General features: G+C 41.5%; 1 protein-coding gene and 2 long non-coding RNA genes across 6 annotated transcripts; 1 reads left to right on the forward strand and 2 right to left on the reverse strand.

Annotated features, from left to right (window-relative positions):
- Positions 1–596: 596 nt before the first annotated feature.
- LOC121779732 (probable disease resistance protein At1g61310) lies at positions 597–13,730 on the reverse strand. Of its 3 annotated transcripts, none has more exons than XM_042177130.1 (4): positions 13,645–13,730; positions 3,105–3,150; positions 1,563–2,761; positions 597–1,436 (listed from the first exon to the last, which is right to left on the reverse strand). In XM_042177130.1, the coding sequence occupies exons 3-4, from the start codon at positions 2,743–2,745 to the stop codon at positions 742–744; spliced, it is 1,878 nt and encodes a 625-aa protein (XP_042033064.1). In that variant the 5' UTR covers positions 2,746–2,761; positions 3,105–3,150; positions 13,645–13,730; the 3' UTR covers positions 597–741. The 3 variants fall into 3 exon arrangements, with proteins under 3 accessions (XP_042033064.1, XP_042033066.1, XP_042033065.1); XM_042177132.1 differs by having other exon boundaries at positions 1,563–2,754; positions 13,645–13,711; XM_042177131.1 differs by lacking the exon at positions 13,645–13,730 and having other exon boundaries at positions 3,105–3,644.
- Positions 13,731–14,608: 878 nt separating this feature from the next.
- On the reverse strand, positions 14,609–16,701 carry LOC121779735. The gene is made up of 2 exons (XR_006045923.1): positions 15,350–16,701; positions 14,609–14,876 (listed from the first exon to the last, which is right to left on the reverse strand). It is a non-coding gene; the product is annotated as an uncharacterized LOC121779735 (long non-coding RNA).
- Positions 14,875–26,916, forward strand: LOC121779736. Of its 2 annotated transcripts, XR_006045925.1 has the most exons (5): positions 14,875–15,308; positions 16,732–16,802; positions 26,000–26,083; positions 26,448–26,512; positions 26,653–26,916. It is a non-coding gene; the product is annotated as an uncharacterized LOC121779736 (long non-coding RNA). The 2 variants fall into 2 exon arrangements; XR_006045924.1 differs by lacking the exon at positions 16,732–16,802.
- Positions 26,917–27,059: the final 143 nt, after the last annotated feature.

The raw sequence follows: 27,059 nt of genomic DNA on the forward strand, positions 1-27,059 counted from the left end.
ATATAATGTTATTTTGTAAGTTAATGAAGAGAGAAAAAAATAAGAGAGAGAAAAAATAATGGTATTTTCATTATTAATGGAATAACTCATAAAAGAAAACATTTTATATTTGTTGGAACCTATAGAATACAGATTATTGAAAATAGGTTATGAATTTGGAAGGAAAATTAATACTCGTACTATGCAATTTGTGATTCCATCATAGTATATTTAATCTATTGAGAAAAAGAAAAATAAAACCATCATATGTATTTCATGATTTTATCTGTTGTATCGTTATGGAAAAGAATAGTAGCACTATTAATTTATAACAATAAATGAACAATCAAGAAAAGTCTTTTACATTCAATAAATAACTTGACACAGTTTTTGAGACACTAGTAGTATTATTATAATATAAATTGAATCATTTTCTTCACAAATACTCGGCGGCCATTGTTGTCCATTTCTTTTTGCAGTTTATATTTTCAGATTTATTTCAGCCCTTTTATCATATAATTTTTGATGATTTAGTCTTCAAAGACACTTATTTTGTAAGGGCTATGGATGATTTTTAAAAAATATAAAAGAACTTAGAAGTATAAAAAACAAAAAAATTACATTTTGGGTGAGGGCTTAGCCTATTATCAATTTCTGAACTTGTGGAAACATGGGTGTGCTGATGCATAAGAAAAGGGCATGCATCTTGTTATTACAAAACATTGGGCCAAATCTGTGCATATTATTACACAAAAAATTTGATCAGCCTTTAGAGAAGAAACGAGAGAGGTTGGGATCGTCCGACATCAATGAGTCCCACAATTCTGGGTTCAACTTTATCTTACAGTGTCGAGGCACAGCCAAATCCACATCCACAGGAAGTTTGTTCATCAATCTTGGGCACTTTGTTACTGAGATACGTTCAATGGAGTTGCAAATGATGGCTGCTGTTCCCTTGCATAGGCTCTTCAGTTTCGGAAGCTCATACAAGTACAACTGTATTAATTTGGGCAGGGTTAGGATACGACTTCCTCCATCATCAAACACATCTTCTATTTCTCCACACTTTGTCACAGAAATCCATTCAAGGTTGGGAACTCCTGATAGTATCCCCACCTTCCTAAGTCTTGGCAGCTTATGTAGCATTAGATATTTTAATTTAGGGAGGGTGAGGGAACTTGTTCCTTCATCTTCAAATATCTCTTCTATTTCTTTACACTCGCTGATATGAATGCCTTCAATGTTGGGAACTCCTGATAATGGTATCCTCATCTTGTCACACCTATCAATTCTTAACCGCATCAGAAAGGAAAACACAGGCTGTGCAAGTGCAGCTGATGCTCCTATTTCCCCCTTTTTGATCAACCGCATCCGTAGGCACACACTCACTAATTTATTCAATGTGGAATGATCTTGCTCCACTTGCGCTCTCCTTGTCTTTCTTTCAACCAAGCCCCCTGAAATGAACGTGCAATACTTTCATGTCAGTGTTGGTCTAACCAAATACTTTCTAGGTATTTCAGTATCTTCAGGATATAACGTGCAATGCAGGAAACAATGTTGCAATGTATTGAACTCATTACCTTGGCTACGATGATTCCTATTCAACCGATCAAAACTATATTTCAATACTTTATAAACATCACCATCTCCCATGACATCATTCCGTGAGACACGTTCTGTTAGTTCTACATAAGCATTTCTCCATGTATGAATGTCTCTCTCGCCCCTCATGCTTCCAGCCACCGTAACAATTCCTAGGGGCCGACCACCACACAATTTTGCCACAGATTTGGCAATTTCTTCTGCCGAAGAATCAAGTTCTTTCTCATTTCCTAGAGTTTCCTTGAACAAATTCCATGCCTCATGATCATGTAGATTTTTCACTTGAAACACTTTTTGGCAACAGATTTGACGACACACTTCTAAGGAGCGAGTAGTTATAATCAGCCTACAATACTCGACCGAAAAGGGACATCCAACCTTTAATAGATCAATATTTTCCCAGACATCATCTAATATCAGCACTGAATTCTTCATCTGATACAAAGTTTTATGTAGTCTCGACGCCCTTATGTCTTCATTATCCACACCCACAAGGTCCACACCTATAAAATGAGCAATCTTATCTTGTAAAGTCATAACACAAAATTCTTGAGAGACTGTAACCCAAATCACACGTCCCTGAGAATGTTGGAGGAGTCGATTGTGAATGTGCTTTGCCAGTGTCGTTTTTCCCACACCACCCATACCATAAACACCAATGCTCGACACTTCCCCACTCTCCAAAAGTTTCAAAACCATTTCCAAATTTTCATGAAAAGCTTGACCAACCATCCCATTTGTCAATAACTTATCTCCCCCACTTCCACAAATATCAAGGACAAGTTCACCAAAATTCCGACTTTGCTCAACAAGTGTGTCAACCTCTTCAATTAGTTTAGCTGGCAACCCTCCATCCATCAATCTCATAATAAATCCTTCAGATTCCACTTGAGTGCCCAACTCAACAACTTGCTTTTCAATGGACCTGACTTCTTCCAACCATTCCTCAACTTCACGTTTCCTCTTCTTTCGACCAGAAAGCTCCGAGTTCTTGATTTCCTCCTCAACATCAGATGCCTTAGCACCCAATGATTTCAACTTTTTCTGCAGAACTTTTAGATTGAGCTCAAATTCCTTTATACTCTTCACATTATTGTGTGCATTATCTGCAATTAGTTCCACCACCTTTGACAAAAATAACTCGAAAATCCGGCTTAACATTTTCGCCACCTTCGCTCTTCCCAGAGAAAACATAAACCAAAAACAAGTATTATTTGATGAGAAAAAAAGCTACAATCTCATTTTTCTAGCAATCATTTATCCAGTCCGAAATTAAATTTGCAAGTAATGAACAAAGTAGAAATCCAATATATGTTGAATATGTGAACATGATGCTATAAGTAAAAGAGGAAACGCTAGCAATCTACAAGCAAGATTATAATTCAAAATTTCCTTCATTTTTCACGTACAAGAAATTAAAATTTTCATTTCCCGAAGCCTTGTTGTAGTATTAGGAAGATCATGTCAAATTCTAACAAACAAATAAAAGCATAGATGTAAATTAGTATGAGAATTGTTACCTGAGAGATATGAAGAACTGAGCTGAGATTGAATAGATTTGTAGATCTAGAAACAGAGAATCACAAGATGTGTAAATATGACCGTGCAGAAAGGAAGAGAGATTCACTATATGAAGTTGAATTGGGTAACTTCTCCAGAGATCACATAAATAAAAAACAATAATTATTTGATGAGAAAAATAGCTATAATCTCACTTTTCTAGCAATCATCTATCTAGTCCGAGAATGAATTTGCAAGTAATGAACAAAGTATAAATCCAATATAGTATGTTAAAATATGTAAACATAATGCTAAGCGCTACCAATCTACAAGCAAGATGTTAGAGTTGACTCTAATTCAGATGATTATTCGAAATTTCCTATATGTTAAATGTACAATAAATTAAAATTTTCATTTCCCGAAGCCTTGTGGTAATATTAGCAAGATCTTGTAAAATTCTAAACAAACGAATAAATGCTGAAATGTAAATTATTATGAGAGTTGTTACTTGAGAAATGTTAGGCCACCAGCAATGCGTCCTGCGGATGGCTCGTATCTCGTCCCGCCGAGACGAGACAGCGGCAAGAGACACCCGTCCCACCGAGACGGCTCGTGGGCTGGCTCGCCATGCGCCTGCGCCACGTGGCGCGAGCAGGCGCCACGCGTGACGCCCACTCGCCGGCCCGCGAGTGGGCTCGTCACGCTGACGCAATAGATCATTTTTTTTTAAATTCGAATTTAATAAAAAAAATTTTAAAAATCGAAAACGGTAATAATACCGTTTTCGACCGTTTTCCTTTTTTTTTAATTTTTTTTACTATATAAATACTTTTATTTCATACTCATATCACACACAAATACACATCTATTCTTCCCAAATCATCTCCATTTCCTCTCCAGTTTTCATCTAACCTCTCCAATTGTCATCACAAAATGTCCGGCGACGGAAACTCTGGCGGTGGCGGCTCTGGCGGATTTGACATCAAAGCGTTTGGCGACTGGGGGGCATGTATAATGTCTTGGGTGGTTCCGGTTCGTCGACGCCGGTGAGATACCAACCACCCCATTTTGATGTTGATGCATACGCTCGTCCCTCCGCCCCGAGGAATTCGCAGGGAATATCCCAAATTCGCGATGATTATCCGGATGAACCCACTCCGGAAGGAGGACGTGGCGGTGGAAGTTCCAGGGCATTCGACGCCGTGGAGGAAGAGAAGGAGGCGGCCGAGGAGGAGGATGTAGGCCGACATCCGTACAGCCACAAGGACACGATGGCTATGTACAACGCCTGGATCAGTGTTTCGTACGATCCCATCGTCGGGAATCAACAAACCCGGAAGTGCTTCTGGGAAAAGTCACTGAGGCCTACAACGAGATTAAGCAGAAGGGGTCCCGCCGCCGCACATTGAAGATGCTCCATGCTCACTTTGACCGAGTCGACAGAGAGGTCAAAAAATTCTGCGGCATCTACAAGAACGAAGCGGCTCATTACCAAAGCGGAGCCACGGGAGCCGACATTCTGAGATCGGCTTTGCGAGTTTATATCGACGACACCGGCAAAGAATTCAGACATGTCGATGTTTGGGAGTCCGTCAAAGACGAGGAAAGGTGGGTCGGCGGTGTCCGGTGCAGCTCGGGCTCGACCTCGAAGCGCACGAAGCACACGGCGGGTGGCCAATACTCATCTAGTGGGGCGGTTCGGGCAGCGCCGCACAAGAGGTTGCCTCGCAGGAGGTTGACGGCACGGCAGACGATGCCAGGGGGTTCTCCCGTGGGCGCCGTCAGCCGCAAGGGACTAAGGCGGCGAAGGCGGCTAAAGGGAGGAAGGGCCGAGGCGAATCAAGCCAGGCGGGCTCGGGCTCGGGCTCGAACACCCTATTGTCCATGTACTTGATCGCCACGATGGCAGACACTTCCCGCATGACGCCTCCACAATATCAAGCCCATCTTGCCGGAATCGAGTATATGGCAAGACAAATTGGTATTCCGCCTTCAGGTAGATTGAGTGCACCGCCACCGCCTTCGGGGGATGATTCGCCGGCGGAGTAGTTTTTTTAATTTCAATAAAATTGTATTTTAAATTATGTAATTTTTATTTTTTTAGGATTTTAATTATGTGCTTTTTTTTATTTTTAGGATTTTAAGTTGTAATTTTATTTTATTTTATTTTATGAAGTGTGTGTTTATTAATTGAATTTGTTGGAAATAAAAATAAAAAATGAAATTGAATGAATAGTTAAGGGATGAGATGATTAAGAGACGGATAAGAGATGGAGGGTTGCATGTTCTGTCTCTTAGTTAAGAGATGGAGTGAAAAGTACAGTGGAGTCCATGAATAGTTAAGAGATGAGACGGTTAAGAGACGGATAAGAGACAGCGTTGCGGATGGCCTTAAAATCTAAGCTGAGATTGAATAGATCTGAAGATCTAGAAAGAGAAAATCACAAGATGTGTAATTATGATCGTGGAAAAAGGAAGAAGCAAAAGCGAGACTAATCACTTGTCCTTGACTCTGTCTTGCAGTCGATTATAATATTCTCCCTCCATTTCATAAAAGTGGAGTCATTTTACCATTTTAGTAACGTTCTATAGTAGTGGAATTATTTTCCTTTTTAGTAAAAGTCAAACACATTTTTGCTCACTTACTTTACTCTCTCTTACTTTATTCTCTTCATTTTTCTACCATTTTACTTTCCTACTTTATTCTAAGCTAATTTGATCATTATTTTTTAAATTTCTTCTTGTAGCACCCCACTTTTTGACATCTTAGCTATTCGCAAAAGGATGTCAATGGTTGACAAATTTTTTACCAGATACAACTTTAAGATAATCAAAGGAACATCGGACATTTATAATTGCGGAAGAAGATTTTCAAATGTCGGTTAGAGTACCCACAATAGTGTGGACACTTCCACCCGCCCCGCCACTTTTTTTGTCCACAGTCCCTTCTGATTTGTCCGCGGCCACAAAAAAAAGTTTCCGCAGCAATAGTGGACATTTTTTTAGCCACATTTCACTTTATTTTATTTTTTGTATATATATTAATTCAATTATATTTAAAATTATTGGACTGTAAAAAATTAGAAAACGATACAATACTAAAATTAAAAAAAAGTATTGGGACCAAATATTCGTTGTATTACGAATACGTAAAAATTATACAACGAATATTAAAAAAAACAAATAAAAACACCGCCACCGTCTACTCGGTGGTGGAGTCGGAATCCGCCGCCTCTTCTCCACTGCTTGAGCCTCCGTCGGCCGCTGCCTCCGCCGCCGGCCCAGCCGCTGCACCAGACAACCCCAGCTGATCATTGATTCTACACATGAGCGCGTAGTATATCTCCTTGTTGATCGGCTCGGTTGCGGTCTCGTAGAAACGATAATTTTCTTGCAGTTGTTTAATCAACTACACATCTAGGTTCCTGTTCAAGACGTCGTGGGGACCAGTGCCCATGGAGTGCGATCTAGAAGCGGGCTGCAAGATGCGTGATCCAGACGCGGCCGACGAGAAGCGGGAGGAACCTGCAGATCCACTAGCGTTTCGGATAGAGGCATGTTGCCCCAGAGGGCGTGGGTACCTAGTGTGTGTAGCGGATGACTCATCCGTTTGTGCGTCGTTGAGGTCGATTGATTGTGAGTAGCTGTCGCTGCTGTAGTCCCAGGCTCTGTTGTGTCTAGTTCGCTTCGCCCCAGGAGGATGCTCCTCAGCACAGATGGCCTTGAATTTCGGACAGTTCTCGAGAACGAGATACTCCCTCCAGGAGTTGAACTTAGGAAAGCCTTCAGTGTTGAATTGGGCCATCGACAGTTCCTTCACGTCGGCTTCGCTGTGACCACTCTCAGCAGTGAGTAGGTTGTTCTGGTATATGCCCGCGAACCTCTTGGTGGCTCTGAGAATCCTAGACCACTTTTTGCGGATCTGTTCTGCGTCACGCGGTTTGGCGCCTCTCGGCTTGAACTCGTTGTAGACCAATAGAACGCGCTTCCAAAAGCTTGTCTCGGTCTGATCGGTGCCAACTATGGGATCCGATGTGACGGCATCCCAGGCCCTCGCCACAACAATGGACTCCGCTTTGGTGTAGTGCGTCGACCGACTCGCTGTCGGCTCCACCCCCGCCAACTCGCTGCCGTCCCCGCCACTGCCGCTGCCGCCTCCTTCCCACCCCACCGTCGCCGCCGCTTCCACCCGCTCCACTGATCTCGCCGACTCCCGTCGGAACCGGCGTATCCACGCATGCTGGCGGAGTATCTGGTAAACTCGGACTCAGCAAACCCATCATCTGCTCCAGGTCGAATCTATCAGCATCAGACAAAGGAGATTGACTGGGTTGGAAAGGGGTATCCGGTCGTGGATGGTTGAGCGCGTCCATGTTGGGTCTGTAATCTCCGAACGCCGATCGACCCAAATTCCTCTGAAAAGAGGTCTGGCCCCGAAATTGGGTCTGTTGCCACGGCGAGGATGTCGGCGACCACGACTGGAATGGAGGGGGAGTGGGACTCGATCTCCACGGCTGAGATGGATGGGGAGTTGGAATCGATCTCCACGGCTGAGATGGAAGATAGTTGTCATATCCCGATTCGTCGGTGCCCGGTGATTCTTCATCTCCACGGTGCACTTTTAGAGATAGATAAATTTGAGAATGAATAATGGATAGAGAGTGAAATGGGTGTGAAGATGTGTGTGGAGGAGGGGTATTTTTAAAAAAAAATTGGAAATTAATTAAAAAAATCCAGCGACCGTCGGGCCTGATGGCCGCGCCGCTTGGGGACCGGCGCGTCCTCGGCGAATACCCGGCGATGCCACTTCCGCCCCCAAAATTGCGTCCGCGCCGGGGCGGACGCTTCTCCCATTATAGATAGTCGCGTCATCGGCGTTTCCGGGGTGGCCGGCGCGCCGCCCCTATTGATCGGGCTATACATGTCTGTTTTGTGGATTTCCACGATACAGCACCACCCCCAATAGTAAAGACATATCCACTTGTTGAAAGTGAGTCTCTATTATCGGATATCCAATTCGCATCACAGTACCCTTCAAGTACCGGGGGGTATCTCGAGAAGTGTAGCCCATGATTTTGAGTATGTTTTAAATATCTCAAAACCCTCACAAGAGCTCTCCAATGCTCTTTGCTTGGATTGCTCGTGTAACGACTCAATTTGTTCACGGCACAAGCAATGTCAGGTCGAGTGCAATTAGTCAAGTACATAATGCACCCGATGACCCGTGCATACTCTTCTTGTGCAACGGGCTCGCCTTTGCTCTTGCTCAAGTGAACGTCAAGTTCAATTGGAGTCTTAACCGGCGCACCATCATAGGCTTTGAATTTATTCAATATCTTCTCAACATAATGTGATTGTGTTAAGATGATTCCATCATTCGTTCTTAGAATCTTCATTCCAAGAATTACATCGGCTAGACCCATGTCTTTCATGTCAAAGTTTCTCTTTAACATGGCCTTTGTATCGTTAATTACTTGAGTGTTGCTACCCAAGATTAACATATCATCAACGTATAGACACACTATAACATGACCGTTATTAGTGCTCTTGATATAGACACATTTGTCGCACTCGTTGATTTTAAACCCATTTGATAACATCACATTATCAAACTTCAAGTGCCATTGCAATGGCGCTTGTTTCAATCCATATAGGGACTTTACGAGCTTGCATACCTTTTTCTCTTGTCCAGGTACTACAAACCCTTCGGGTTGTTCCATATAGATTGCATCTTCTAGTTCACCATTTAGAAACGCGGTCTTTACATCCATTTGATGAATCTCAAGATTGTGCAATACAGCAATAGCGAGAAGCACCCGGATAGATGTAATCCTTGTTACAGGTGAATAGGTATCGAAGAAGTCATGTCCTTCCTTTTGTTTAAAACCATTTACTACTAGTCGGGCTTTATACTTATCCACTGTTCCATCGGCCTTAAATTTCCTTTTAAGTACCCATTTACAACCTAGAGGTTTCGCACCTTCAGGTAGATCAACCAACACCCACGTGTGGTTTAGCAAAATTGAATCAATTTCGCTTTGAACAACTTCTTTCCAATGCAACCCGTCTAGGCCATCAAAGGCTACTTTTATAGATGTCGGTTCTTCATCTATAACCACGTCTTAGTACTGTATCGTTCGGATCGGGCCTTGCACGCTTGCGCGATTTAGGTTCCTCATCCGCTGATTTAGAACTAGTGGCTTCTTCTTCCACTGGTTTAGAACTAGTGGCTTCTTCTTCAATTCTTGTCTCAGAATTGGTTACGACTTTTTCTTTGTCTTTGCAAGGAAATGTATTTTCGAGAAATACAGCATTCCTTGACTCAATTGTTGTCCCTACTGTTATAGTCGATATTTCAGACTTGTGAACAACAAATCGATATGCACTGCTGTTAAGTGCATATCCAATGAAGATGCAATCAACCGTTTTAGGTCCAATTGTAACTTCTTTGGGCGGAGGAACCATCACCTTTACCAAACACCCCCACACTTTGAGGTATTTGTAGGATGGCTTCCTTCCCTTCCACAACTCATAAGGAGTAACATCTTTTCCTTTGAGAGGGATTTTATTCAAGATATAGTTGGCCGTCAAAACGGCTTCCCCCACATGTTATGTGGTAATCCTGAACTGAGTAGCAGTGCATTCATCATCTCTTTTAGAGTTCGATTCTTGCGTTCTGCAACACCATTAGATTGTGGTGAATATGGTGCAGTCGTTTGATGGATTATACCACTTGCGTTGCATAATTCCTCAAACGGGGCTACATATTCGCCTCCTCTATCGCTTCGAATCGATTTGATTTTACAACCAAGTTGATTCTCAACTTCGTTCTTATAATTTTTGAACGCTTCTATTGCTTCATCTTTACTTCTTAAAAGATAAATATAGCAATACCTTGTGCAATCATCTATGAAAGTGATAAAGTACTTTTTACCACCTCTAGTTTGCACCATCTTTAAATCACATACATCTGTGTGAATTAATTCAAGGGGTTTTGTGCTTCGTTCAACCGAATGAAACGGCAACTTAGTCATTTTTGCTTCAAGACAAATTTCACATTTATCTTGATTATCCACTTCATTAGCCTTTAGTAAATCTAAATTCACTAATCTTTTAATGGCTTTTGAACACTCAGTCAAGTAAGAGGAAGTAGATGCTTTATTTTTATTAGCCAAAGGCTTTGCAACACTGCGAGTTGCCACACTAAGCTTAAAAAGCCCATCGGTTACATAACCTTTTCCGAGGGATTTTCCAAACTTATACAAAGTAAACCTATCAGACTCAAATACAAGTTTAAACCCCTTATTAACTAGTATTGATCCTGACACTAGGTTCTTGCGGATGTCCGGGACATGCAGCACATCCTTCAAAGTGATCGTGACGCCAGACGTCATCATGAGAATCACGTTACCAACGCCGAGGACTTCGGACGATGCTTGATTCCCCATGTTGATCTTCCTCCCTTCAGCAGCAGTGTAGAAGGCAAACTTGCTCCTATCTGAGCAGACATGAGCAGTAGCGCCGGTGTCGATGTACCAGCCACCCTTGTTATCCACAAGGTTAACCTCTTCGGTGACCACAGCAATGAGGTCGTTTTCATCCCAGTCCTTGAACTCCTTCTCAACGACGTGGGCAGCCGGTTTCTTCTTTTTGCTGCGGCAGTCTTTAGCAAAGTGTCCTGGTTTGCCACACTTGTAGCAGCCGCCTTCAAACTTCTTTGAAGGCTGCTTTCCCTTCCCTTTGTCGTTTGGACGGTTTGGGCGAGGGCGTTTGTTGGAGGGACCGTCCCGCTCCAACAGGTTGGCTTTGGCTTCATTTGGGGTGAAGCCCTTAGCCTTTTGATCACTTTTGTGCACGTCGGCCTCAATGCGCAACTTCACGATCAAGTCTTCAAGGGTCATCTGCTTTCGCTTGTGCTTGAGATAACTCTTGAAGTCCTTCCAACTTGGAGGGAGCTTGTCAATGATCGTGCACCTTAGGAATTTATCGGGCAAGGTCATCCCTTCAGCCACTAGTGCGTGGATGATCATTTGGAGCTCTTGAACTTGCTCCATGATAGGGCGAGAATCGACCATTTTGTAGTCATTGAATTTGGCTACTATGACGTTCTCGGTACCTGCAGCATTATCTATGCTATACTTCTTTTCTAGGCTTTCCCACATTTGTTTAGATGTGGTTACATTGGAGTATACATTGTATAGGCTATCATCTAATGCACTTAATATAAAATTTTTACATAGATAATCCCCTTTCCTCCAAGCCTCATAGTCCGCCATGACTTCGAGCCTAGTCTCTTGGTCGCTTGGCACGGGCGGCTCGTTTTCCGTGAGGAAGTTGGCGACGCCCAATGTTGTCAAGTAGAACAACATCTTTTGGTACCACCTTTTGAAGTCGGATCCTCCAAATTTTGGTGGCTTCTCGGCGGGTGGCATCATTCTTGGTGCCAAAGGTGCCGAACTTGGTCCATGGAAGGACCCAATTCCCTTGCCCCCGAAGGAGCCAACAACATGGTTGGGCATAGAGCCCCCACCATTCATGTTGGGCATAGAGCCCGCCATGATCGTACTATCCCCGAAGGGACTAGCACTCGCATGAGACCCGAAGGCCCCAGCATTCGTGTGAGACCCGAAGGCCCCAGCACTCGATCCATTAAAGGACCCGAAGGAACCACTAAAAGTGGAACCAACCGAACCACCAAAGGTGGAACCACCAGTGGGCCCAAGGGGGTTAACAATCTCCCAAGGGGTTGTTGAAGAAGAAGGATAGCGCCCGGGAGTGGGCATCATCGTCGGAATCGATGAAGTGTTGACAGGTCCAGTGGTCGCCATGGTGGAGGAAATGGCAGCGGCGGAGGTGGCAGCAGCGGTGTTGGATTCAGTCGACATCTCCAGCAAAGGTTTAAGTTTCGAAAGTTATTAGTTCAGTTTAAGGTCCAAATTCCTTCAAAGGCAAGTTATCTCGTCTTGCGATTGTTGGTTTTTGGATTACAAGAGATAACAAAACCGGGCGTAATACAACCCAAAAGAAGAAATACAGAAGATGAAACTGAACTACAAAGAAAATTACAGAATTCGAAACAGTAACCGTGAACGAAGTTTAGCCGAGTCGAGGAGGCCTCTTCCCGCAAGATGAGATACGCCCCGGTAGTGCTCTTCGGTTTGGCGTGTCGTCCCCAAAGGTAAAACGGCTACGTCTCTATTGATGCAGCACCGCAATCAGTAGAGCTCCGGTGAACGGGATGGAGGAGAGAGCAGAGCTTCGACAGAAAACAATGCAGAGAGAGGGAAAGAGCTTATGATGCAGAATGCTTGTAGGTGTGTCTACTAATGCAGTGGTATGGCTAGCCTATTTATAGGCCAAGCCACCATGCAGGGTCAACCAGCCATTGAAGGCTCATCATGGCAATTCTTAACCGACATCGGTTACAGGCGTGTGGCTGGAGTGTGCCATTCGCGTGTGGAGCGTGTGGATTTCTCACGTGGCATCCGTGACTGTGCCTCGCTTGACGACGTGTCAAGCTACTTGGATTGCTGACTCGGCGGTGGTCCAAAAAGAAAAGCCCCAAGCCCACAAGATCCAAGTCCAAGATCGGGATCGGGATCGGGATCGGGATCAGGATCGGGCCCGCGGCCTGCGCCCACGAGCACGGGCTCGGGCGGGCGGGCGGCGGCGCGCGCGCGTGTGCGCGCGTGTGGGCTTTTTCACCCATCTTAATCCACTATAATTATTAAGTAACATAAAGGCACTTAATTTAAGCACATTAAAGATGTATTAATCTTCCAATGTGGGATAATTAACACTAGTTAATTATTCCCTAAGCTCCAACTCCAAGCTTTAATAAAAAGCTAATTATGCCCAACTTTAATCCACTATTTCTCACTCACCGGAAATCGGATTTGAGAAAGTGAATATACTACATTTATCTACGTAAAATGTAGATCGACGCTATGTCATTTAATTTCACAAAATTAAATGTCTCGTCACATTTATTATTTGGTCAAAATCCATTGACCGGGCATATTTAATCTATGATTTTTACAATTTGTAGATCTAGAAACCGAGAATCACAAGACGTGTAAATATGATTGTGGACTTGTGGTCTGTGGAGATTGGAAGAAGAGAAAGAGAGACTTATCAGTCATGAAGTTGACTTTGTAGATCTAGAAAAAGAGAATCACAAGATGTGTAAATATGACCGTGCAGAAAGGAAGAGAGATTCACTATATGAAGTTGAATTGGACTCCACTAACTTCTCCAGAGATCACATAAATAAAAAACAATAATTATTTGATGAGAAAAATAGTTATAATCTGACTTTTCTAGCAATCATCTATCTAGTCCGAGAATGAATTTGCAAATAATGAACAAAGTATAAATCCAATATAGTATGTTAAAATATGTAAACATAATGCTAAGCGCTACCAATCTACAAGCAAGATGTTAGAGTTGACTCTAATTCAGATGATTATTCGAAATTTCCTATATTTTACATGTACAATAAATTAAAATTTTCATTTCCCGAAGCCTTGTGGTAATGTAAATTAGTATGAGAGTTGTTACCTGAGAAATGTTAAAATCTAAGCTGAGATTGAATAGATCTGCAGATCTAGAAAGAGAAAATCAGAAGATGTGTAATTATGATCGTGGAAAAAGGAAGAAGCAAAAGCGAGACTAATCACTTGTCTTGGACTCTGTCTGGCAGTCGATTATGCTATTCTCCCCCTTCCATAAAAGTAACGTTCTATAGTAGTAGACTCATTTTTCTTTTTAGTAAAAGTCAAACATATTTTTGTCCAGTTACTTTACTCTCTCTTACTTTATTTTCTCTTTATTTTTCTACTACTCTACTTTCCTACTTTATTCTTAGTTAATTTGATAAGTAATTAATTTTAAAATTTCTTCTTGTAGCACCCCACTTTTTGACATCTTAGCTATTCGCAGAAGGATGTCAGTGGCTGACATATTTTTTATCAGATAAAACTTTAAGATAATCAAAGGAGCATTGGACATTTACAATTGGTTAAGAAGATTTTCAAATGTCGGTTAGAGTATCCATAATAGTGTGGACACTTTCACCCGCCCCGCCACTTTTTTTGTCCACAACCCATTCTGATTTGTCCGCGGCCACAAAAAAAGTTTCCACAGCAATAGTTGACACTTTTTTAGCCACATTACACTTTATTTTATTTTTTTATATTTTAATTCAGTTATGTTTAAAATTATCGGACTGTAAATAATTAGAAAACGAGATAATACTAAAATTTAAAAAGTATTGGCACCAAATATTCGTTGTATTACGGATACGAGAAAATTATACAACGAACATTTTAAAAAAACAAATAAAAACACCGCCACCGTCTACTCGGTGGGGGAGTCGGAATCCGCCGCCTCTTCTCCACCGCTTCCGCCTCCGTCGCCCACTGCCTCCGTGTAATAACCGTGATCTAATTTCTCGGAATTTATGAAATAAAGACTAGAAATTTAAAGAAAGAGAATGAAAAGAGCATTCGTTTATATTCTTGAGTAAACAAAACACGATATTTAGAATTTCCAATTTAAATAGTGTATTACAAATTTTGACGATGAAAATAAAGAAAAATACATAAGAATGCTAAGGGGAGAAAACGTTGGGGATCTATTTCTTTTCCCCGAGCCAAACCGCACCCACCGCGGCCCGTGCACCCGTCGATTCCGGGCAGCGAGCACGATGGCCGAGGCAACGAACCCGTCGCAGAGACAGCAGCTGGGCAGCCACGTTCTCCTCCAACCGCCCCAGCTCCCCTATGTACACCCTGCAGGAATCAAACAAGAAACATGAGTACAAGAGTCCTTTTGTCCCAAACTAAACACCAAGCAACATTAATTATAAGGTACTACAAGATCATGAAAAGCAAGATATGTTGCATATGGAAACAAAAGGGAAATCAGCTCTTTTAATAACCATGAGTACACTCTCACAACCAACAAAAATGCCCCTGCAAGAGGACCAAGAGTTGCAGATTTTGCAGTTACCAAATCAGCCAATAAAGGGCAGCCAAAGGACCCTTTTCTCTACACTAACAGCAACCCAGCAGGCTTTCGGTTACAACCATCCTACATATACTCCATGCCTTCGGTTCCACTCACTCCCAATCACATTATTCACTAAACTAAAAAGCAAGTTGGAGAAGTAAGGGAAGCTAAGGTTTCTGGGCTGATTTCAAAGACAACTGCAGTTTCAGCAGGTAATCCTCACGACACCACTTTGCATCAAAGTAGAACATACCTTAAGATGGGGGCAACCCCCAGCTCAGTTGGTCGAGGCTGTGAAAGGCTTGTAACCGTGAGGTTATGAGTTCGAGCCCTGCAAAGGGCAGTCTCTTGGCCTCCTGAGCTGTGAGCCTGTCAGCTATGGGCAACCTAGGTTGGTTTAACCGTTCTGTGTGGTTTGCAGGCTATTGCACAGGGCCGGGGGTTTACCCAGTGCGCCCCCTAAGGGTTGCGGCTGCGGGTTCCCACGTTATCAAAAAAAAAAAAAAAAAAAAGAACATACCTTAAGATTGAGGGAAATAGCGAAGCATAGAACAAAGCTTATAGAACTAATGTTGAATCTAGCAAATCACTTAAGATAGAACCTTAAATGTAGCTACTGCCATAAATGAGAACATGGGCTACTAGGTTTGAATTCTTTTCGCCTAAACGCAATGAACGAGTCCCATCGTCTCCAACAACACTCCCAACAATGAAGTAGAAAAACCCTAAGGCTACCAACCTTCAAGGGGGGGTTCATTTAATAAGAACTAAGAAAGGGAACTTAGTTTGAGACGAGAAGGTGAGCTCGGTAGTCGATTGGGGAACGACGACGGTGCCGAATGCTACCTCGCTGTACACGTGTCCAGGAAGTCCCGGAGGTGATGCCCTCTCTCCTACGCTGACGACGGCTCGAATCCGCAGAGCTCCAGCGCTGGTGGGCTGAACGGCGGACGGAGTCCAGCGACGAACACGGCGAGGTCTCCGTGACAGCAGCGGCTCAGGCCGTAGCGCATCACGTGCAGCCGAGACCGGAGGCGAAGACTAACCCGGCGACGGCTGAGAGACAGAAACAGCGACGATAAGGGCCTCGACGGCGAGCTGCCGCGCGCACCACAGCGGTGGTGTGGAATCTAGGGATTCTCATTTCAATTTGGGGGTTTTTGCTTGAAAAAGAATGAGGAAGAATTGAATAGCCGATGGAGAAGGGAGAATGTTTTGGCAGTAATTGGGCCATGCCCAGTTAATTGCTTTGGGCCTCAGTGAATAAAAACAGAAACGAAGGAAGCTGGGCCATTTTGCTAAGAAAAGAAAAAGGGGATACATTCTGGGCCAGAAAATAAATCTTTAAATAGCTGGTCCACGTTAAGTTTTATGGACCACCGGCCATAATAGAATTTAGTCCATGGGATTTGATTTCCCTAAGCCACGGAAGAAAGAAATTTATTAAGCCGTGTGAGATAGCTTTTCGAAGAATAATTAAAGCGGACTTTAATAGTCACAATTTTAATTGAAGAATTTAGATCTCTAAGTTTTAGAAAGAAAGAGATAAAATAAAAGAGCACACGCTTAGACATGCATACATGCAAGACAAGTAATTATTTAAAGCCTAATTTAAGTATATTAAATTTTGTAAAGGAACGTCGTCGCTCGACGCGTAATCTCAGGGCAGGAAAGCACCCGTTTTTGCAAGAGTTTAAGCAATTGAGGTGGGCTCTTTCTCTTCTTTCTTTTAAAGCGTGTTTTATGTGAAAACATGATTATTTGAATGGGTTGTCATGCCATGTTTTGTTGTATGATTGCCTATCTGTTGGCTATGCCAAGCAAGTTAAATAGAATTCGGGTCCCAGTAGGTCAGTAAATCATACTCGGACTAGTGTACACATAAGGACCGTGAGCTAGCGCCAGGTTGGCCGGTCCAGGGGTCGTGAGCTAGCGCCAGGTTGGCCGGCCCAATGATCGTGGAATGTGGCCACATTCCCGATTCACACAGTTTGATATGGCATATCATCAGAAGTTTAAAAGACTGCAGTCTATTTCAGAAAGAAATAACAGATTTTGGTGACCGGGACTTGTTTTCAGAACTAACAGAAAACAGTTTTCGGCATAAGCCCACTGAGTATATCAAGTACGCAGCCCTGCATATTGTTTTCTTTAATGTTCAGGTTGATCGGTCGAGGCAGAGGAGGTGTTGGGACAGAAGACTAAATAAGTAGAAGGATAGCTGGTGTTGTATGTCTTCATACATAATACATCTGTCTTGGTACTCTTCCGTTGCGTAAACTTAGACTTGTTTTTTGTAAAGACAATGTCCCAGAATTCACTCTGATTCAGTACTATGTTATCTTTAGCACATTCAGACAATGTTTCTTTGAATTAAGTTATATTCATGATGAGTCGAGACAGTTTCAGTATGTTTAGTCGCGAAATAGCTACACTCTCTTTGACTAGGGAGTTGTGGTCGTGACACTCCGCCGGCCTCGCCGCTGCACCAGACAACCCTAGCTGATCCTTGATCCTACACATGAGCGCGTAGTATATCTCCTTGGTGATCGGGTCGGTTGAGGTCTCGTAGAAACGACAGTTATCTTGCAGTTGTTTCATCAACTGCACATCTAGGCTCCTGTTCAAGACCTCGTAGGGACCAGTGCCCACGGAGTGCGATCTAGAAGCGGGCTGCGAGATGCGCGATCCAGACGCGGCTGACGAGATGCGGTAGGAACCTGCAGATCCTCTAGCATTTCGGATAGAGGCCTGTTGCCCCGGAGGGCGTGGGCGCCTAGTGTTTGTAGCGGAGGGCTCATCCGTTTGGGAGTCGTTGAGGTCGATTGATTGTGAGTCGTTGCCGGCGGACTTCCCACAATAAAAAAATTCATAAATTCACAAATTAAACAATTTACGGAATTAAAATTTCTACACAAATAGGGAAAAGAATTCCATTTAAAAAAAGAAAAGTATATTTCACCAAATTAAAAAAATACATTTCAATAATTAAAAATTACATCAACGACGACCCCTCCTCTTCCATACTTCTTCAATAATATCGTTCTAGAGTCGAACGTGGGCTTGTTTTTGGCGCATGTCGGCAAATGCACGGACTCGATCGACTTCGTCATGGGGTATCCCCATGCGTACATTGCTAGTGGCCACGCCGTGGCTTGGACCCGCAGCATCAGCATCATCATTGGCCCAATCAGTCAGTGCTGGACCTTCATCTTCGACAATCATGTTGTGCATGATAATACATGCGTACATGATGTCGGCGATGCTGTCAACGTACCACAGCCGTGTTGGACCCTTCACTGCCGTCCATCGAGCCTGGAGCACACCAAATGCCCGCTCTACATCCTTGCGCGCTGCCTCCTAGCGACCCGCAAAATATATCTTCTTTTCATCTGCTGGGCATCTGATCGTCTTCACAAAGACGGGCCGTATAGGGTATATCCCATCAGCCAAATAATAGCCCATGTTGTGCTGGTTGCCGTTGGCGATGAAGTTGACGGCAGGACCGACGCCCATGCACTGGTCGTTGAAAAGGGGCGACGACTGGAGGACGTTGATGTCGTTTTTCGATCCTGCTACTCCAAAATAGGCATGCCAAATCCACAACCGATAGTCAGCTACCGCTTCAAGGATCATCGTGGGATTCTTGGCCTTGAAACCAGTAGTGTACATTCCTTTCCAGGCAGCGGGGCAGTTCTTCCATTCCAAGTGCATACAATCTATGCTGCCTAACATCCCCGGAAACCCGTGCTGATTCCCGTGCATATCTAGCAGAGCCTGACAATCTTCGGGGGTAGGCTTCCGAAGATACATATCCTCGAATATCTCCCTATCGCCCTGACAAAAATACTTCAGGCACTCGCGGGCAGTCGTCTCGCTGATGTGGAGGTACTCGTCGAACATGTCGGTCGCGCCTCAGTATGCCAGCTGCCTGATTGCGGCAGTGCACTTCTGAATCGGCGTGTGGCCGGGTTTACCATCCGCATCCTCCCGCACCCTAAAATACACGTATCGACGCTTCAAAGCGCCCACGATACGCAGAAAGAGCGGACGATGCATCCTAAACCGTCGCCGGAATAGGTTATCCCCAAACCGTGGCTCCGGTGCAAAGTAATCCGCGTACAACCTATGGTGGGCAACGAGGTGGTCTCGAGGTACTATAGTGCGACAATGGATGGGTCGAGGCACCGCCAGTGCCGAGGCCGCTTGTTCCTCCCTCTCCGCGGTCTCCCGCACACGTGCATGAATCATCGCATCATGTGTTCATAATGCCCATCACCACCACTACCACTACCACTACCGGCCATTACGGATATATAAAAGAAATTTAGAGAGAGAGAAACTTGTTAATACAAGTGGTGCGAATGAAATAAAGTTCAACGGGATGTATTTATAGACATTTAAAAAAAATAATGCAATAAACGAGAATTCCGCACGGACGTCCTTGGGAGTCAACGCAATGGCGGACGTCCGCACGGAATTCCCCGCGGAATTTCGCGGAACGCCGCGGAACTGCGAATTTCTCGACGGAATTCCGTATCTGTGCGTGCCACGCACAATGGCGGACGTCCGCCACAGAATTCCCGCACACCGGTGGGAATTCCGCGGTGACGTCTGCCAATGCTGATGCTCTTACTTGACTTAGATATGTTACATTAAACTATCCTGCTAATGAACGATACGAGTTTTAATGTAAAATAGATAAAGTATATGAGAGATAAAGAGATTTTTTTAAAGGAGCATCCAATGGCTAGACAAATTTTTTTATCCGATAAACTTTAAGACAATTAAAGGAGCATTGTACGTTTATGATTGATCAAGAAGATTTTCAAATTTCGTTTAGAACAAAAGAACTTAGGTCATACCCCTCCGTCCATGAAATATTGTCCGAGTTTGACTTAGCGCGAATTTTAATAAAATTGGAGAAAAGTGAGTTGAAAAAGTTAGTAGAATGAGTATCTCACATTATATATTTGTTTTATAATAAAATGTGAATGTAAAGAGTCAGTAGAAAGTTCACTCTATTTACCAAAATTAAAAAAATAAAGTGGATAACTTTTTATGCTCAGACCAAAATAGGAAAAATAAAGTGGGCCAACACTTCACGGACAATAAATGTAAATAAATAATCGATCTAAGAACATGAAAATATGACAAAAAAAGTGTACATAGATTTCAGGCCTCTTCTTAGCAACCAAAAATATATATTTCTTCGGCCCACTCGAAACTCAGCCCAATAGCTTGAGGATAAGCCACGGCCTCTACCCAAGACCCACAACCTATTCTTCTCTTCATCCCATAAAGGCTTTCAATGTTCAAACAAGGATCATTAAGTGGTCAATGAAGATAGTATCAGCCACCTTTTTACATTTTAAGCCGTAAACAAGAAGAAATGCTTTAGTAGGTTTCTAAATTCTAAAGATAAGTATAATCTCAAATCAAAACCAATAAATTCTAAAGATAAGTATAATCTCAAATCAAAACCAAAACCAAAACCAAAACCAAAACCAAAACCAAAACCAAAACCAAAACCAATAGTTGAAAGGAAATAAGGTAGAAAAAGGAGTGTGGGCGGTGACCTTGATTTGGAGTTCTTTTGAATTTGGGAATTTTGGAAATAAGTTGAGAGAGCAAGCATTTTTGTAAGTTGGGCTGAAAATTGATTTAGAGGTTTGGGCCAGACAGAGAATTTAATTATTTGGAAGTTGGGCCTGAAAGGAAGATTGGGGCGACGCCCGAAATTCACATAATTTAAGTAATCCTTCTTGAAATGATTAACTCAAAAGAAAGTGAGTTTCAATAAAGCAACGCTATTGGTTAAATTCTCCGATTTAATTATTATGGGAGTTTTCGGAAATTACAAAGGATGAACTAAAGATAAAAGGAAATTAGTTAGGAGGCATGCATTCTAATGAGATAATTGTCTTGAGTCTAACTAGAATGGGCCAGAGAGTTTAATTATTTGGAAGTTGGGCCTGAAAGGAAGATTGGGGCGACGCCCGAAATTCACATAATTTAAGTAATCCTTCTTGAAATAATTAACTCAAAAGAAAGTGAGTTTCAATAAAGCAACCCTATTGGTTAAATTCTCCGATTTAATTAATATGTGAGTTTTCGGAAATTACAAAGGATAAACTAAAGATAAAAAGAAATTAATTGTTAGTGAGATAATTGTCTTGAGTCTAACTTGTACATATTGTTATGTTAATATTTTCACAAAGGACTATCTCCACGAATTAAGATCGAAGCGAGAAATTCAAGTTAGGGAATTTAGACAAATGAGGTGGGCTTTTATATCCTATATATAATTATAGGCTTTCAGTTCAAATACGAATTATGTTTTAAGTCTATTTTATATTGAAAATGATATTAATGTTAGTGTAGGCTTTCTATTAAAATATGATTATGAGCTTTCTATCCTTAAAAAGTACGATCATGACATTTTTAAATACCCTTTTATATGCCCTTTCCCAAATCCTTATTCACCTGTGCTTATATATCGACCTAGTGAGGTAATAACACTGAATACATAAATTTTATAAATGATATGATAATTTAAATTTAAAGGAAAAAGTTTTAGTTATCATTGTTCTTAACATGATGTATTTGCTAAAGATTTTTTTTTAACGTAAAAATTTTAAAAGTTGAAAAGTTGTTGACTGTTGGAATCAAAGGAAGCAGGACTATACAATTCTCCATGTTCAAGCGGCAAAGCTGAGTTCCGATCATATTTTAAAATAATACTTTATCCGCCGCATAAAAATATGCTCAGTTTCTATTTTCATTCGTCCTATAAAAATACGAGCATTTTCATTTATAGAAGATATTCCAATTTATTACTCATATACATCAAGTTATTTACAACTTATACCACCATTAAAACACTAATAATAATATGAGTCCCACTCACTAACACTATTTTAACTACATTTCCCCTCTTTTCTATAACTTCACCAATTTTGTCTTAATTTATGTGCCATATTATGCGTCCATATTTTTATGTGACGGATGGAGTAGTGATTTTTATTTGATTCTAATCCTAAATATCTATAATACTTCCTTCGTCCCTAAAAAAACATAAACATTGGAAATGACACGATTTTAATGCAAATTTGGTAAAATAAGAGTGAAATACTTGAGTCATTTTCTTATTGTTTTCTTTTCTCAAAATGTTAGTTGAGTCTAATAAGAGCACCCGCAACGCTGTGTCGTTGCGGTGCCTAGGCCGTTCCGGAGGAACGGTTCCGCTGCGGCACGCATTGCAGCCGCCGTGTCGTCGCCAAACCGTGCCCATGCCGTGTCGGGTGTCGTTGCCGCGGCCCACGGCACGACACGTTTCGCCACGCGCTGAGGCGACGTGGCGGCCTCCCATTCGACGCGTGACGCCCACTCGCTGCCCCGCGAGTGGGTTTCGTCACGTGACGCAATAATTCATTTTTTTTAAATTCGAATTTAATAATAATAAAAAAATTTGCAACGGTATTGTTACCGTTTTTTTTAGCCGTTTTGTATTTTTTTATTTTTTTTTATAATTTATTTACTCTATAAATACTCTTATTTCATATTCATTTCACTCACAAATACACATCTATTCCTCTCAAATCCTCTCTATTTCCACCTCAAGTTTCATCTCAAATCAACTCTGTTTTTCTTCTCCCAAATTTAATCAAATTAATGGATCCTTTTGAACAAATGCGTCAAATATTGAAACAATCACTTGAAGAAGATCGACGACGGGAGGCGGAAGAAGCCGCGCCGCCCCAACGACGCTCCCGTACGTACATCCATCGTAACCGGGAGGAAGCCGTCGCAAGGTTAGTACGCGACTACTTCTGCGATAACCCGGTTTGGGGAGATCCGTACTTCCGTCGCCGTTTCCGCATGGGGAAACCGTTATTTCTCCACATCGCGAATACTTTGGCAGCCCAGGAAGAGTTCTTCCAGGAAGGGTTCGACGCGGTCGGCCGTCCCAGCCACACGACGGTGCAGAAATGTACTGCAGCAATCCGCCAGCTTGCGACTGGACAAACGGCCGACATGTTCGACGAATACCTCCACATCGGAGACAACACTGGGCGAATGTGCTTGCTCAAATTCTGCAAAGGTGTCCGGGCAGCCTTCACCGACGAATTTCTCCGGAGGCCAAGCACGACTGATTGTCAGTTCCTGCTCGACCTTCACGAAACAGTGCACGGATTCCCCGGGATGCTCGGCAGCGTCGATTGCATGCACTGGCAATGGAAGAATTGCCCTGTGGCGTGGAATGGGTCCTACACGAGCGGCCACAAAGGCACCCACCGAACCGTTATACTCGAGGCCGTTGCCGACTACCGCCTTTGGATCTGGCACGCGTACTTCGGGGTCCCCGGGTCGAACAACGACGTAAATGTGCTCCACCAGTCCGACCTCTTGACCGAAGTTTTGAATGGTAAAGCGCCGGCCATCAACTTCGTCGCCAACAACCGGCTTTATAAAATGGGGTACTATCTCGCCGATGCCATCTACCCGAAGTGGCCTACCTTCGTGAAGACGTGCAGTGGGTCTGCGAACCCAAAGCAGGCTCTTTTCGCGCAGAAGCAGGAGGCTGCTCGCAAGGATGTGGAAAGGGTGTTCGGGGTTCTCCAAGCGCGCTTCAACATCATCAAAGCCCCGGCTCGTGGTTCATGGAGAACATGGTCGACATCATGTATACGTGCATAATCTTGCACAACATGATTGTCCAAGACGAAGGACCCGAGGCGGGAAATTGGTTCGACCCCGAATCCCCCGGAAGCTCAACCGCAAGTAGTCCGCCTCGAAATGTGGAGCGCATCCGTCTATACAAGAACGGTTATCTATTCGTGCAAGGACACGCGACTCTAGCGCCCACACCCAACTCCAACAGGATCTAATTGAGTACATTTGGGTAAACTTTGGCGGATGAAATTATTAAAATTGTGTACTTTTATTTTTTTAGGATTTTAATTGTGTGTTTTTTATTTTTTTTAAGTTTAAGTTGTAACTTTGTTTTATTGTTGTGTGTTTTTTAATAAAGTGTGTTTGTTTTTTTATTAAAGTGTGTTTTTTTAATTGAATTGAGTTGGAAATAAAAATAAAAATTGAAATTGAATGAATAGTAATTTAAGGAACGGTTAAGGAACGGAGGGTTGCAGGTTCCGTTCCTTAGTTAAGGAATGGAGTAAAAAAGTACAGTGGGTCCCGCAAATAGTAGTTTAAGGAACGGTTTAGGAACGGTATAGGAACAACGTTGTGGATGGCCTAATTACTCTCTCCATCCCATAAAAAATGAAATGTTTTCTTTTTTTAGGTTGTCCCATAAAAATGGAACGTTTTCTAAAATGGAAACAATACCATCTCTACTTTATCATCTCTAACTTTATTCTCTCATCATTGACTCACAAAACAATATTACATAAAATCATGTGCCGAAAAGCAAATGTTTCATTTCTAATGAGACGAAGGGAGTGTTTGATAAGGATTCTTATGATTGAACCCTTTCATATTCCCAAGTATGCCTAAGGGTGAGTAGGTATGATATACTTACCGAAACCACTATACCATATAGTTTACCGTAAATTCGGTATGCGAAAAATATCATACTTTTACCTTAAATGAAATTTAATTAAATCTTATTTACATGAGCATATTGTCATTTTCTACTTTCTTTTTATGATGCTCTAAAAATTTTTATATAAAAATACGTTTTTCTATCTTAGAAATTTTGTTTCCATTTTGCTTGTAGAGAAATTTGGGGGTTTAGTCATTTGTCCTATAATTTTAAGTAAATGCTTACGTAAATTTTTCACAATTTTGAGTATTTTATTTAAATTTGAAATATTTAAAAAAAAGATGATTATATTTTTTATTTGAAGTTATTTACAAATTAATAGATTTATTGACATTTAATGTTATTAAAATTTGAGATTTTTATTACATAAATTTCTTTTTATTCAATTATGCACTAAATTTGAATATTTTTTGTATAATAAACATATCTAATTAGATGCAAAAACAATATTATGGTTTGAACATTGGTATGATTTGTACGACCAATTAAACTGTAAACCAATAATTTTGTTAGTTCGTTTACCAGTCTAATTTTTAAAACATTGGATAAAACATTATGCTGATAAATCACGAGTGGATGGTGGGTTGGGAATTCAGGGCCAAGAAAATATCCATAGATGTTTTTTTTTCAGCGCCAATGATTTCATTTTTTTTAATGTAAATCGAAACAACCGTAAGAAACTCAAAAATTGCTGATAGGAGAAGATATTGGAAACATGATTATCAACGAGTTGTTAGTTTATTAATAAAGATGAAATGGTGTAATTCATTTAAAAATAGTGATTAAAAACAAAATTACTCGTATTTTAAAATGAAAATAAGAAAGAAAAGTACTCCCTCTCTCCATTCCATAGTAGTACAGTCAAATCATTTTGAAAAAAATAATTATAAATAGTTATGAAAAAAAAATAAAGTAAGAGAGAATAATGTAGATAAAACCCTTATACTTTCGGCTTTGGCTCCCGCGACGCTGCCACTGCTCACTTCCGTTTGCGTCTCCACTTTATCACTAAATAAATCTTCTTACTTATTAATTATTCATTGTGGAACTTGGTCCGATTATCAGAATACCCAAACACCAATTGCAATAAACGAAATCAAGAAAAAACAATCAACAAGGGAATTTACGTGGTTCAGCCGTAAAGGCATACGTGCACGGAGAAGGTGATCCAAACTTTATTCAGCTAACACCAAAGATACAAATGAGAATTACAACCGATCGAGATGATCAACAACACTCAAGCTCACATACAAAATGTTCTCTACAATCACAGCAAGAACAAACTATGAACCTCACTAAGAAAGTGTCTCTCATTTCTCTTTAATAAAACTTCAGATCACTCGGAAATGGTTGACACACGCAAATCGTCGACCGAAGGTGAAGGACGCCTATTACGTTCTGGCCGTACGTCTGGTTCAGGTATTACTCATTTGATTTTTGGCTTTGATTTTTCTTTAGGAGAGATTACTTCAACATTTGATTGTTGCATAAATCGATTACTTTAGGATAAATTACTTCACAGTACTTCTCTGATATTTGAGAGAAATATATCAAAAAGTGTGGCAACATAAATCATCGATTTAGTTCATTTTATGAGGATATTACTTCATTTCATGAGGCTATTAATTTAGTGTTTGATTTTTCATTTTTTTCGAATTTATGTGGTTAATGTGTGCTTCTGGTTCATTTCTAGACTCATTTGAATTACGTGGCATAAAATAATATGCATCTTCTAAATGTGATTTATTACTTTATAATTTGGAAACATTGCTTCATAATTCAGATTTCAAAGCACAATACTTTAGCCGCCGATTTTAATGGTTGACACAAGAAAATCGTCGATGGAAGGTGAACGACGGTGATTGCGTTCTGGCACAACGTCTGCTTCAAATAATACACTCTTTTGAAGCTTTATAGTTTTTGAAATTCTAATTTACTATATCTGTTTGTAATTTAGTTTCTGATTTTCGTCCAATTATTTCATGAAGCAAAGCGGAGGAAGGTCAACGTAGGCATCAAATATACTCGTAGGTCAGTAGCTAAATCATAGCTGGTGGATAATTCAAAACACAAGAAAAGTTCGTTTGATGTTCAGTACTCCAAGCCAAATCCCTATGCCAGAAGGTAAAAAGAAATTTATGACCTAGTCCTAATTCATGGGATGAAGTTAACTGTGTTGTATGAATTTTATTAACTGTGTTATATGCATATTTTGTGAAGAAATAACAGTTGAATGAAGAAATAACAGTTGAATGAAGAACTAATAAATTCATGAAATGAAGTAATATAAATTAACGTGTTTTATATGCATATCCTTTATTACTTTCTCAAGGCGTGAAACTTTCCGACTGCTGCAACCCTTGGTGCTGATGACATCAGGAGGATGGACTTCAAT

This window comes from Salvia splendens, chromosome 19, assembly GCF_004379255.2.
Source record: "Salvia splendens isolate huo1 chromosome 19, SspV2, whole genome shotgun sequence".
In the NCBI taxonomy this organism is placed as follows: Eukaryota; Viridiplantae; Streptophyta; class Magnoliopsida; order Lamiales; family Lamiaceae; genus Salvia; species Salvia splendens.

Excerpts from the sequence above, each read along its gene's own strand:
- LOC121779732 (XM_042177130.1), bottom strand. The coding sequence starts at position 2,745 with ATGTTAAGCCGGATTTTCGAGTTATTTTTGTCAAAGGTGGTGGAACTA. Across the intron at positions 1,437-1,562 it reads TAGGAATCATCGTAGCCAAG|GGGGCTTGGTTGAAAGAAAG; the intron begins GTAATGAGTTCA and ends CGTTCATTTCAG.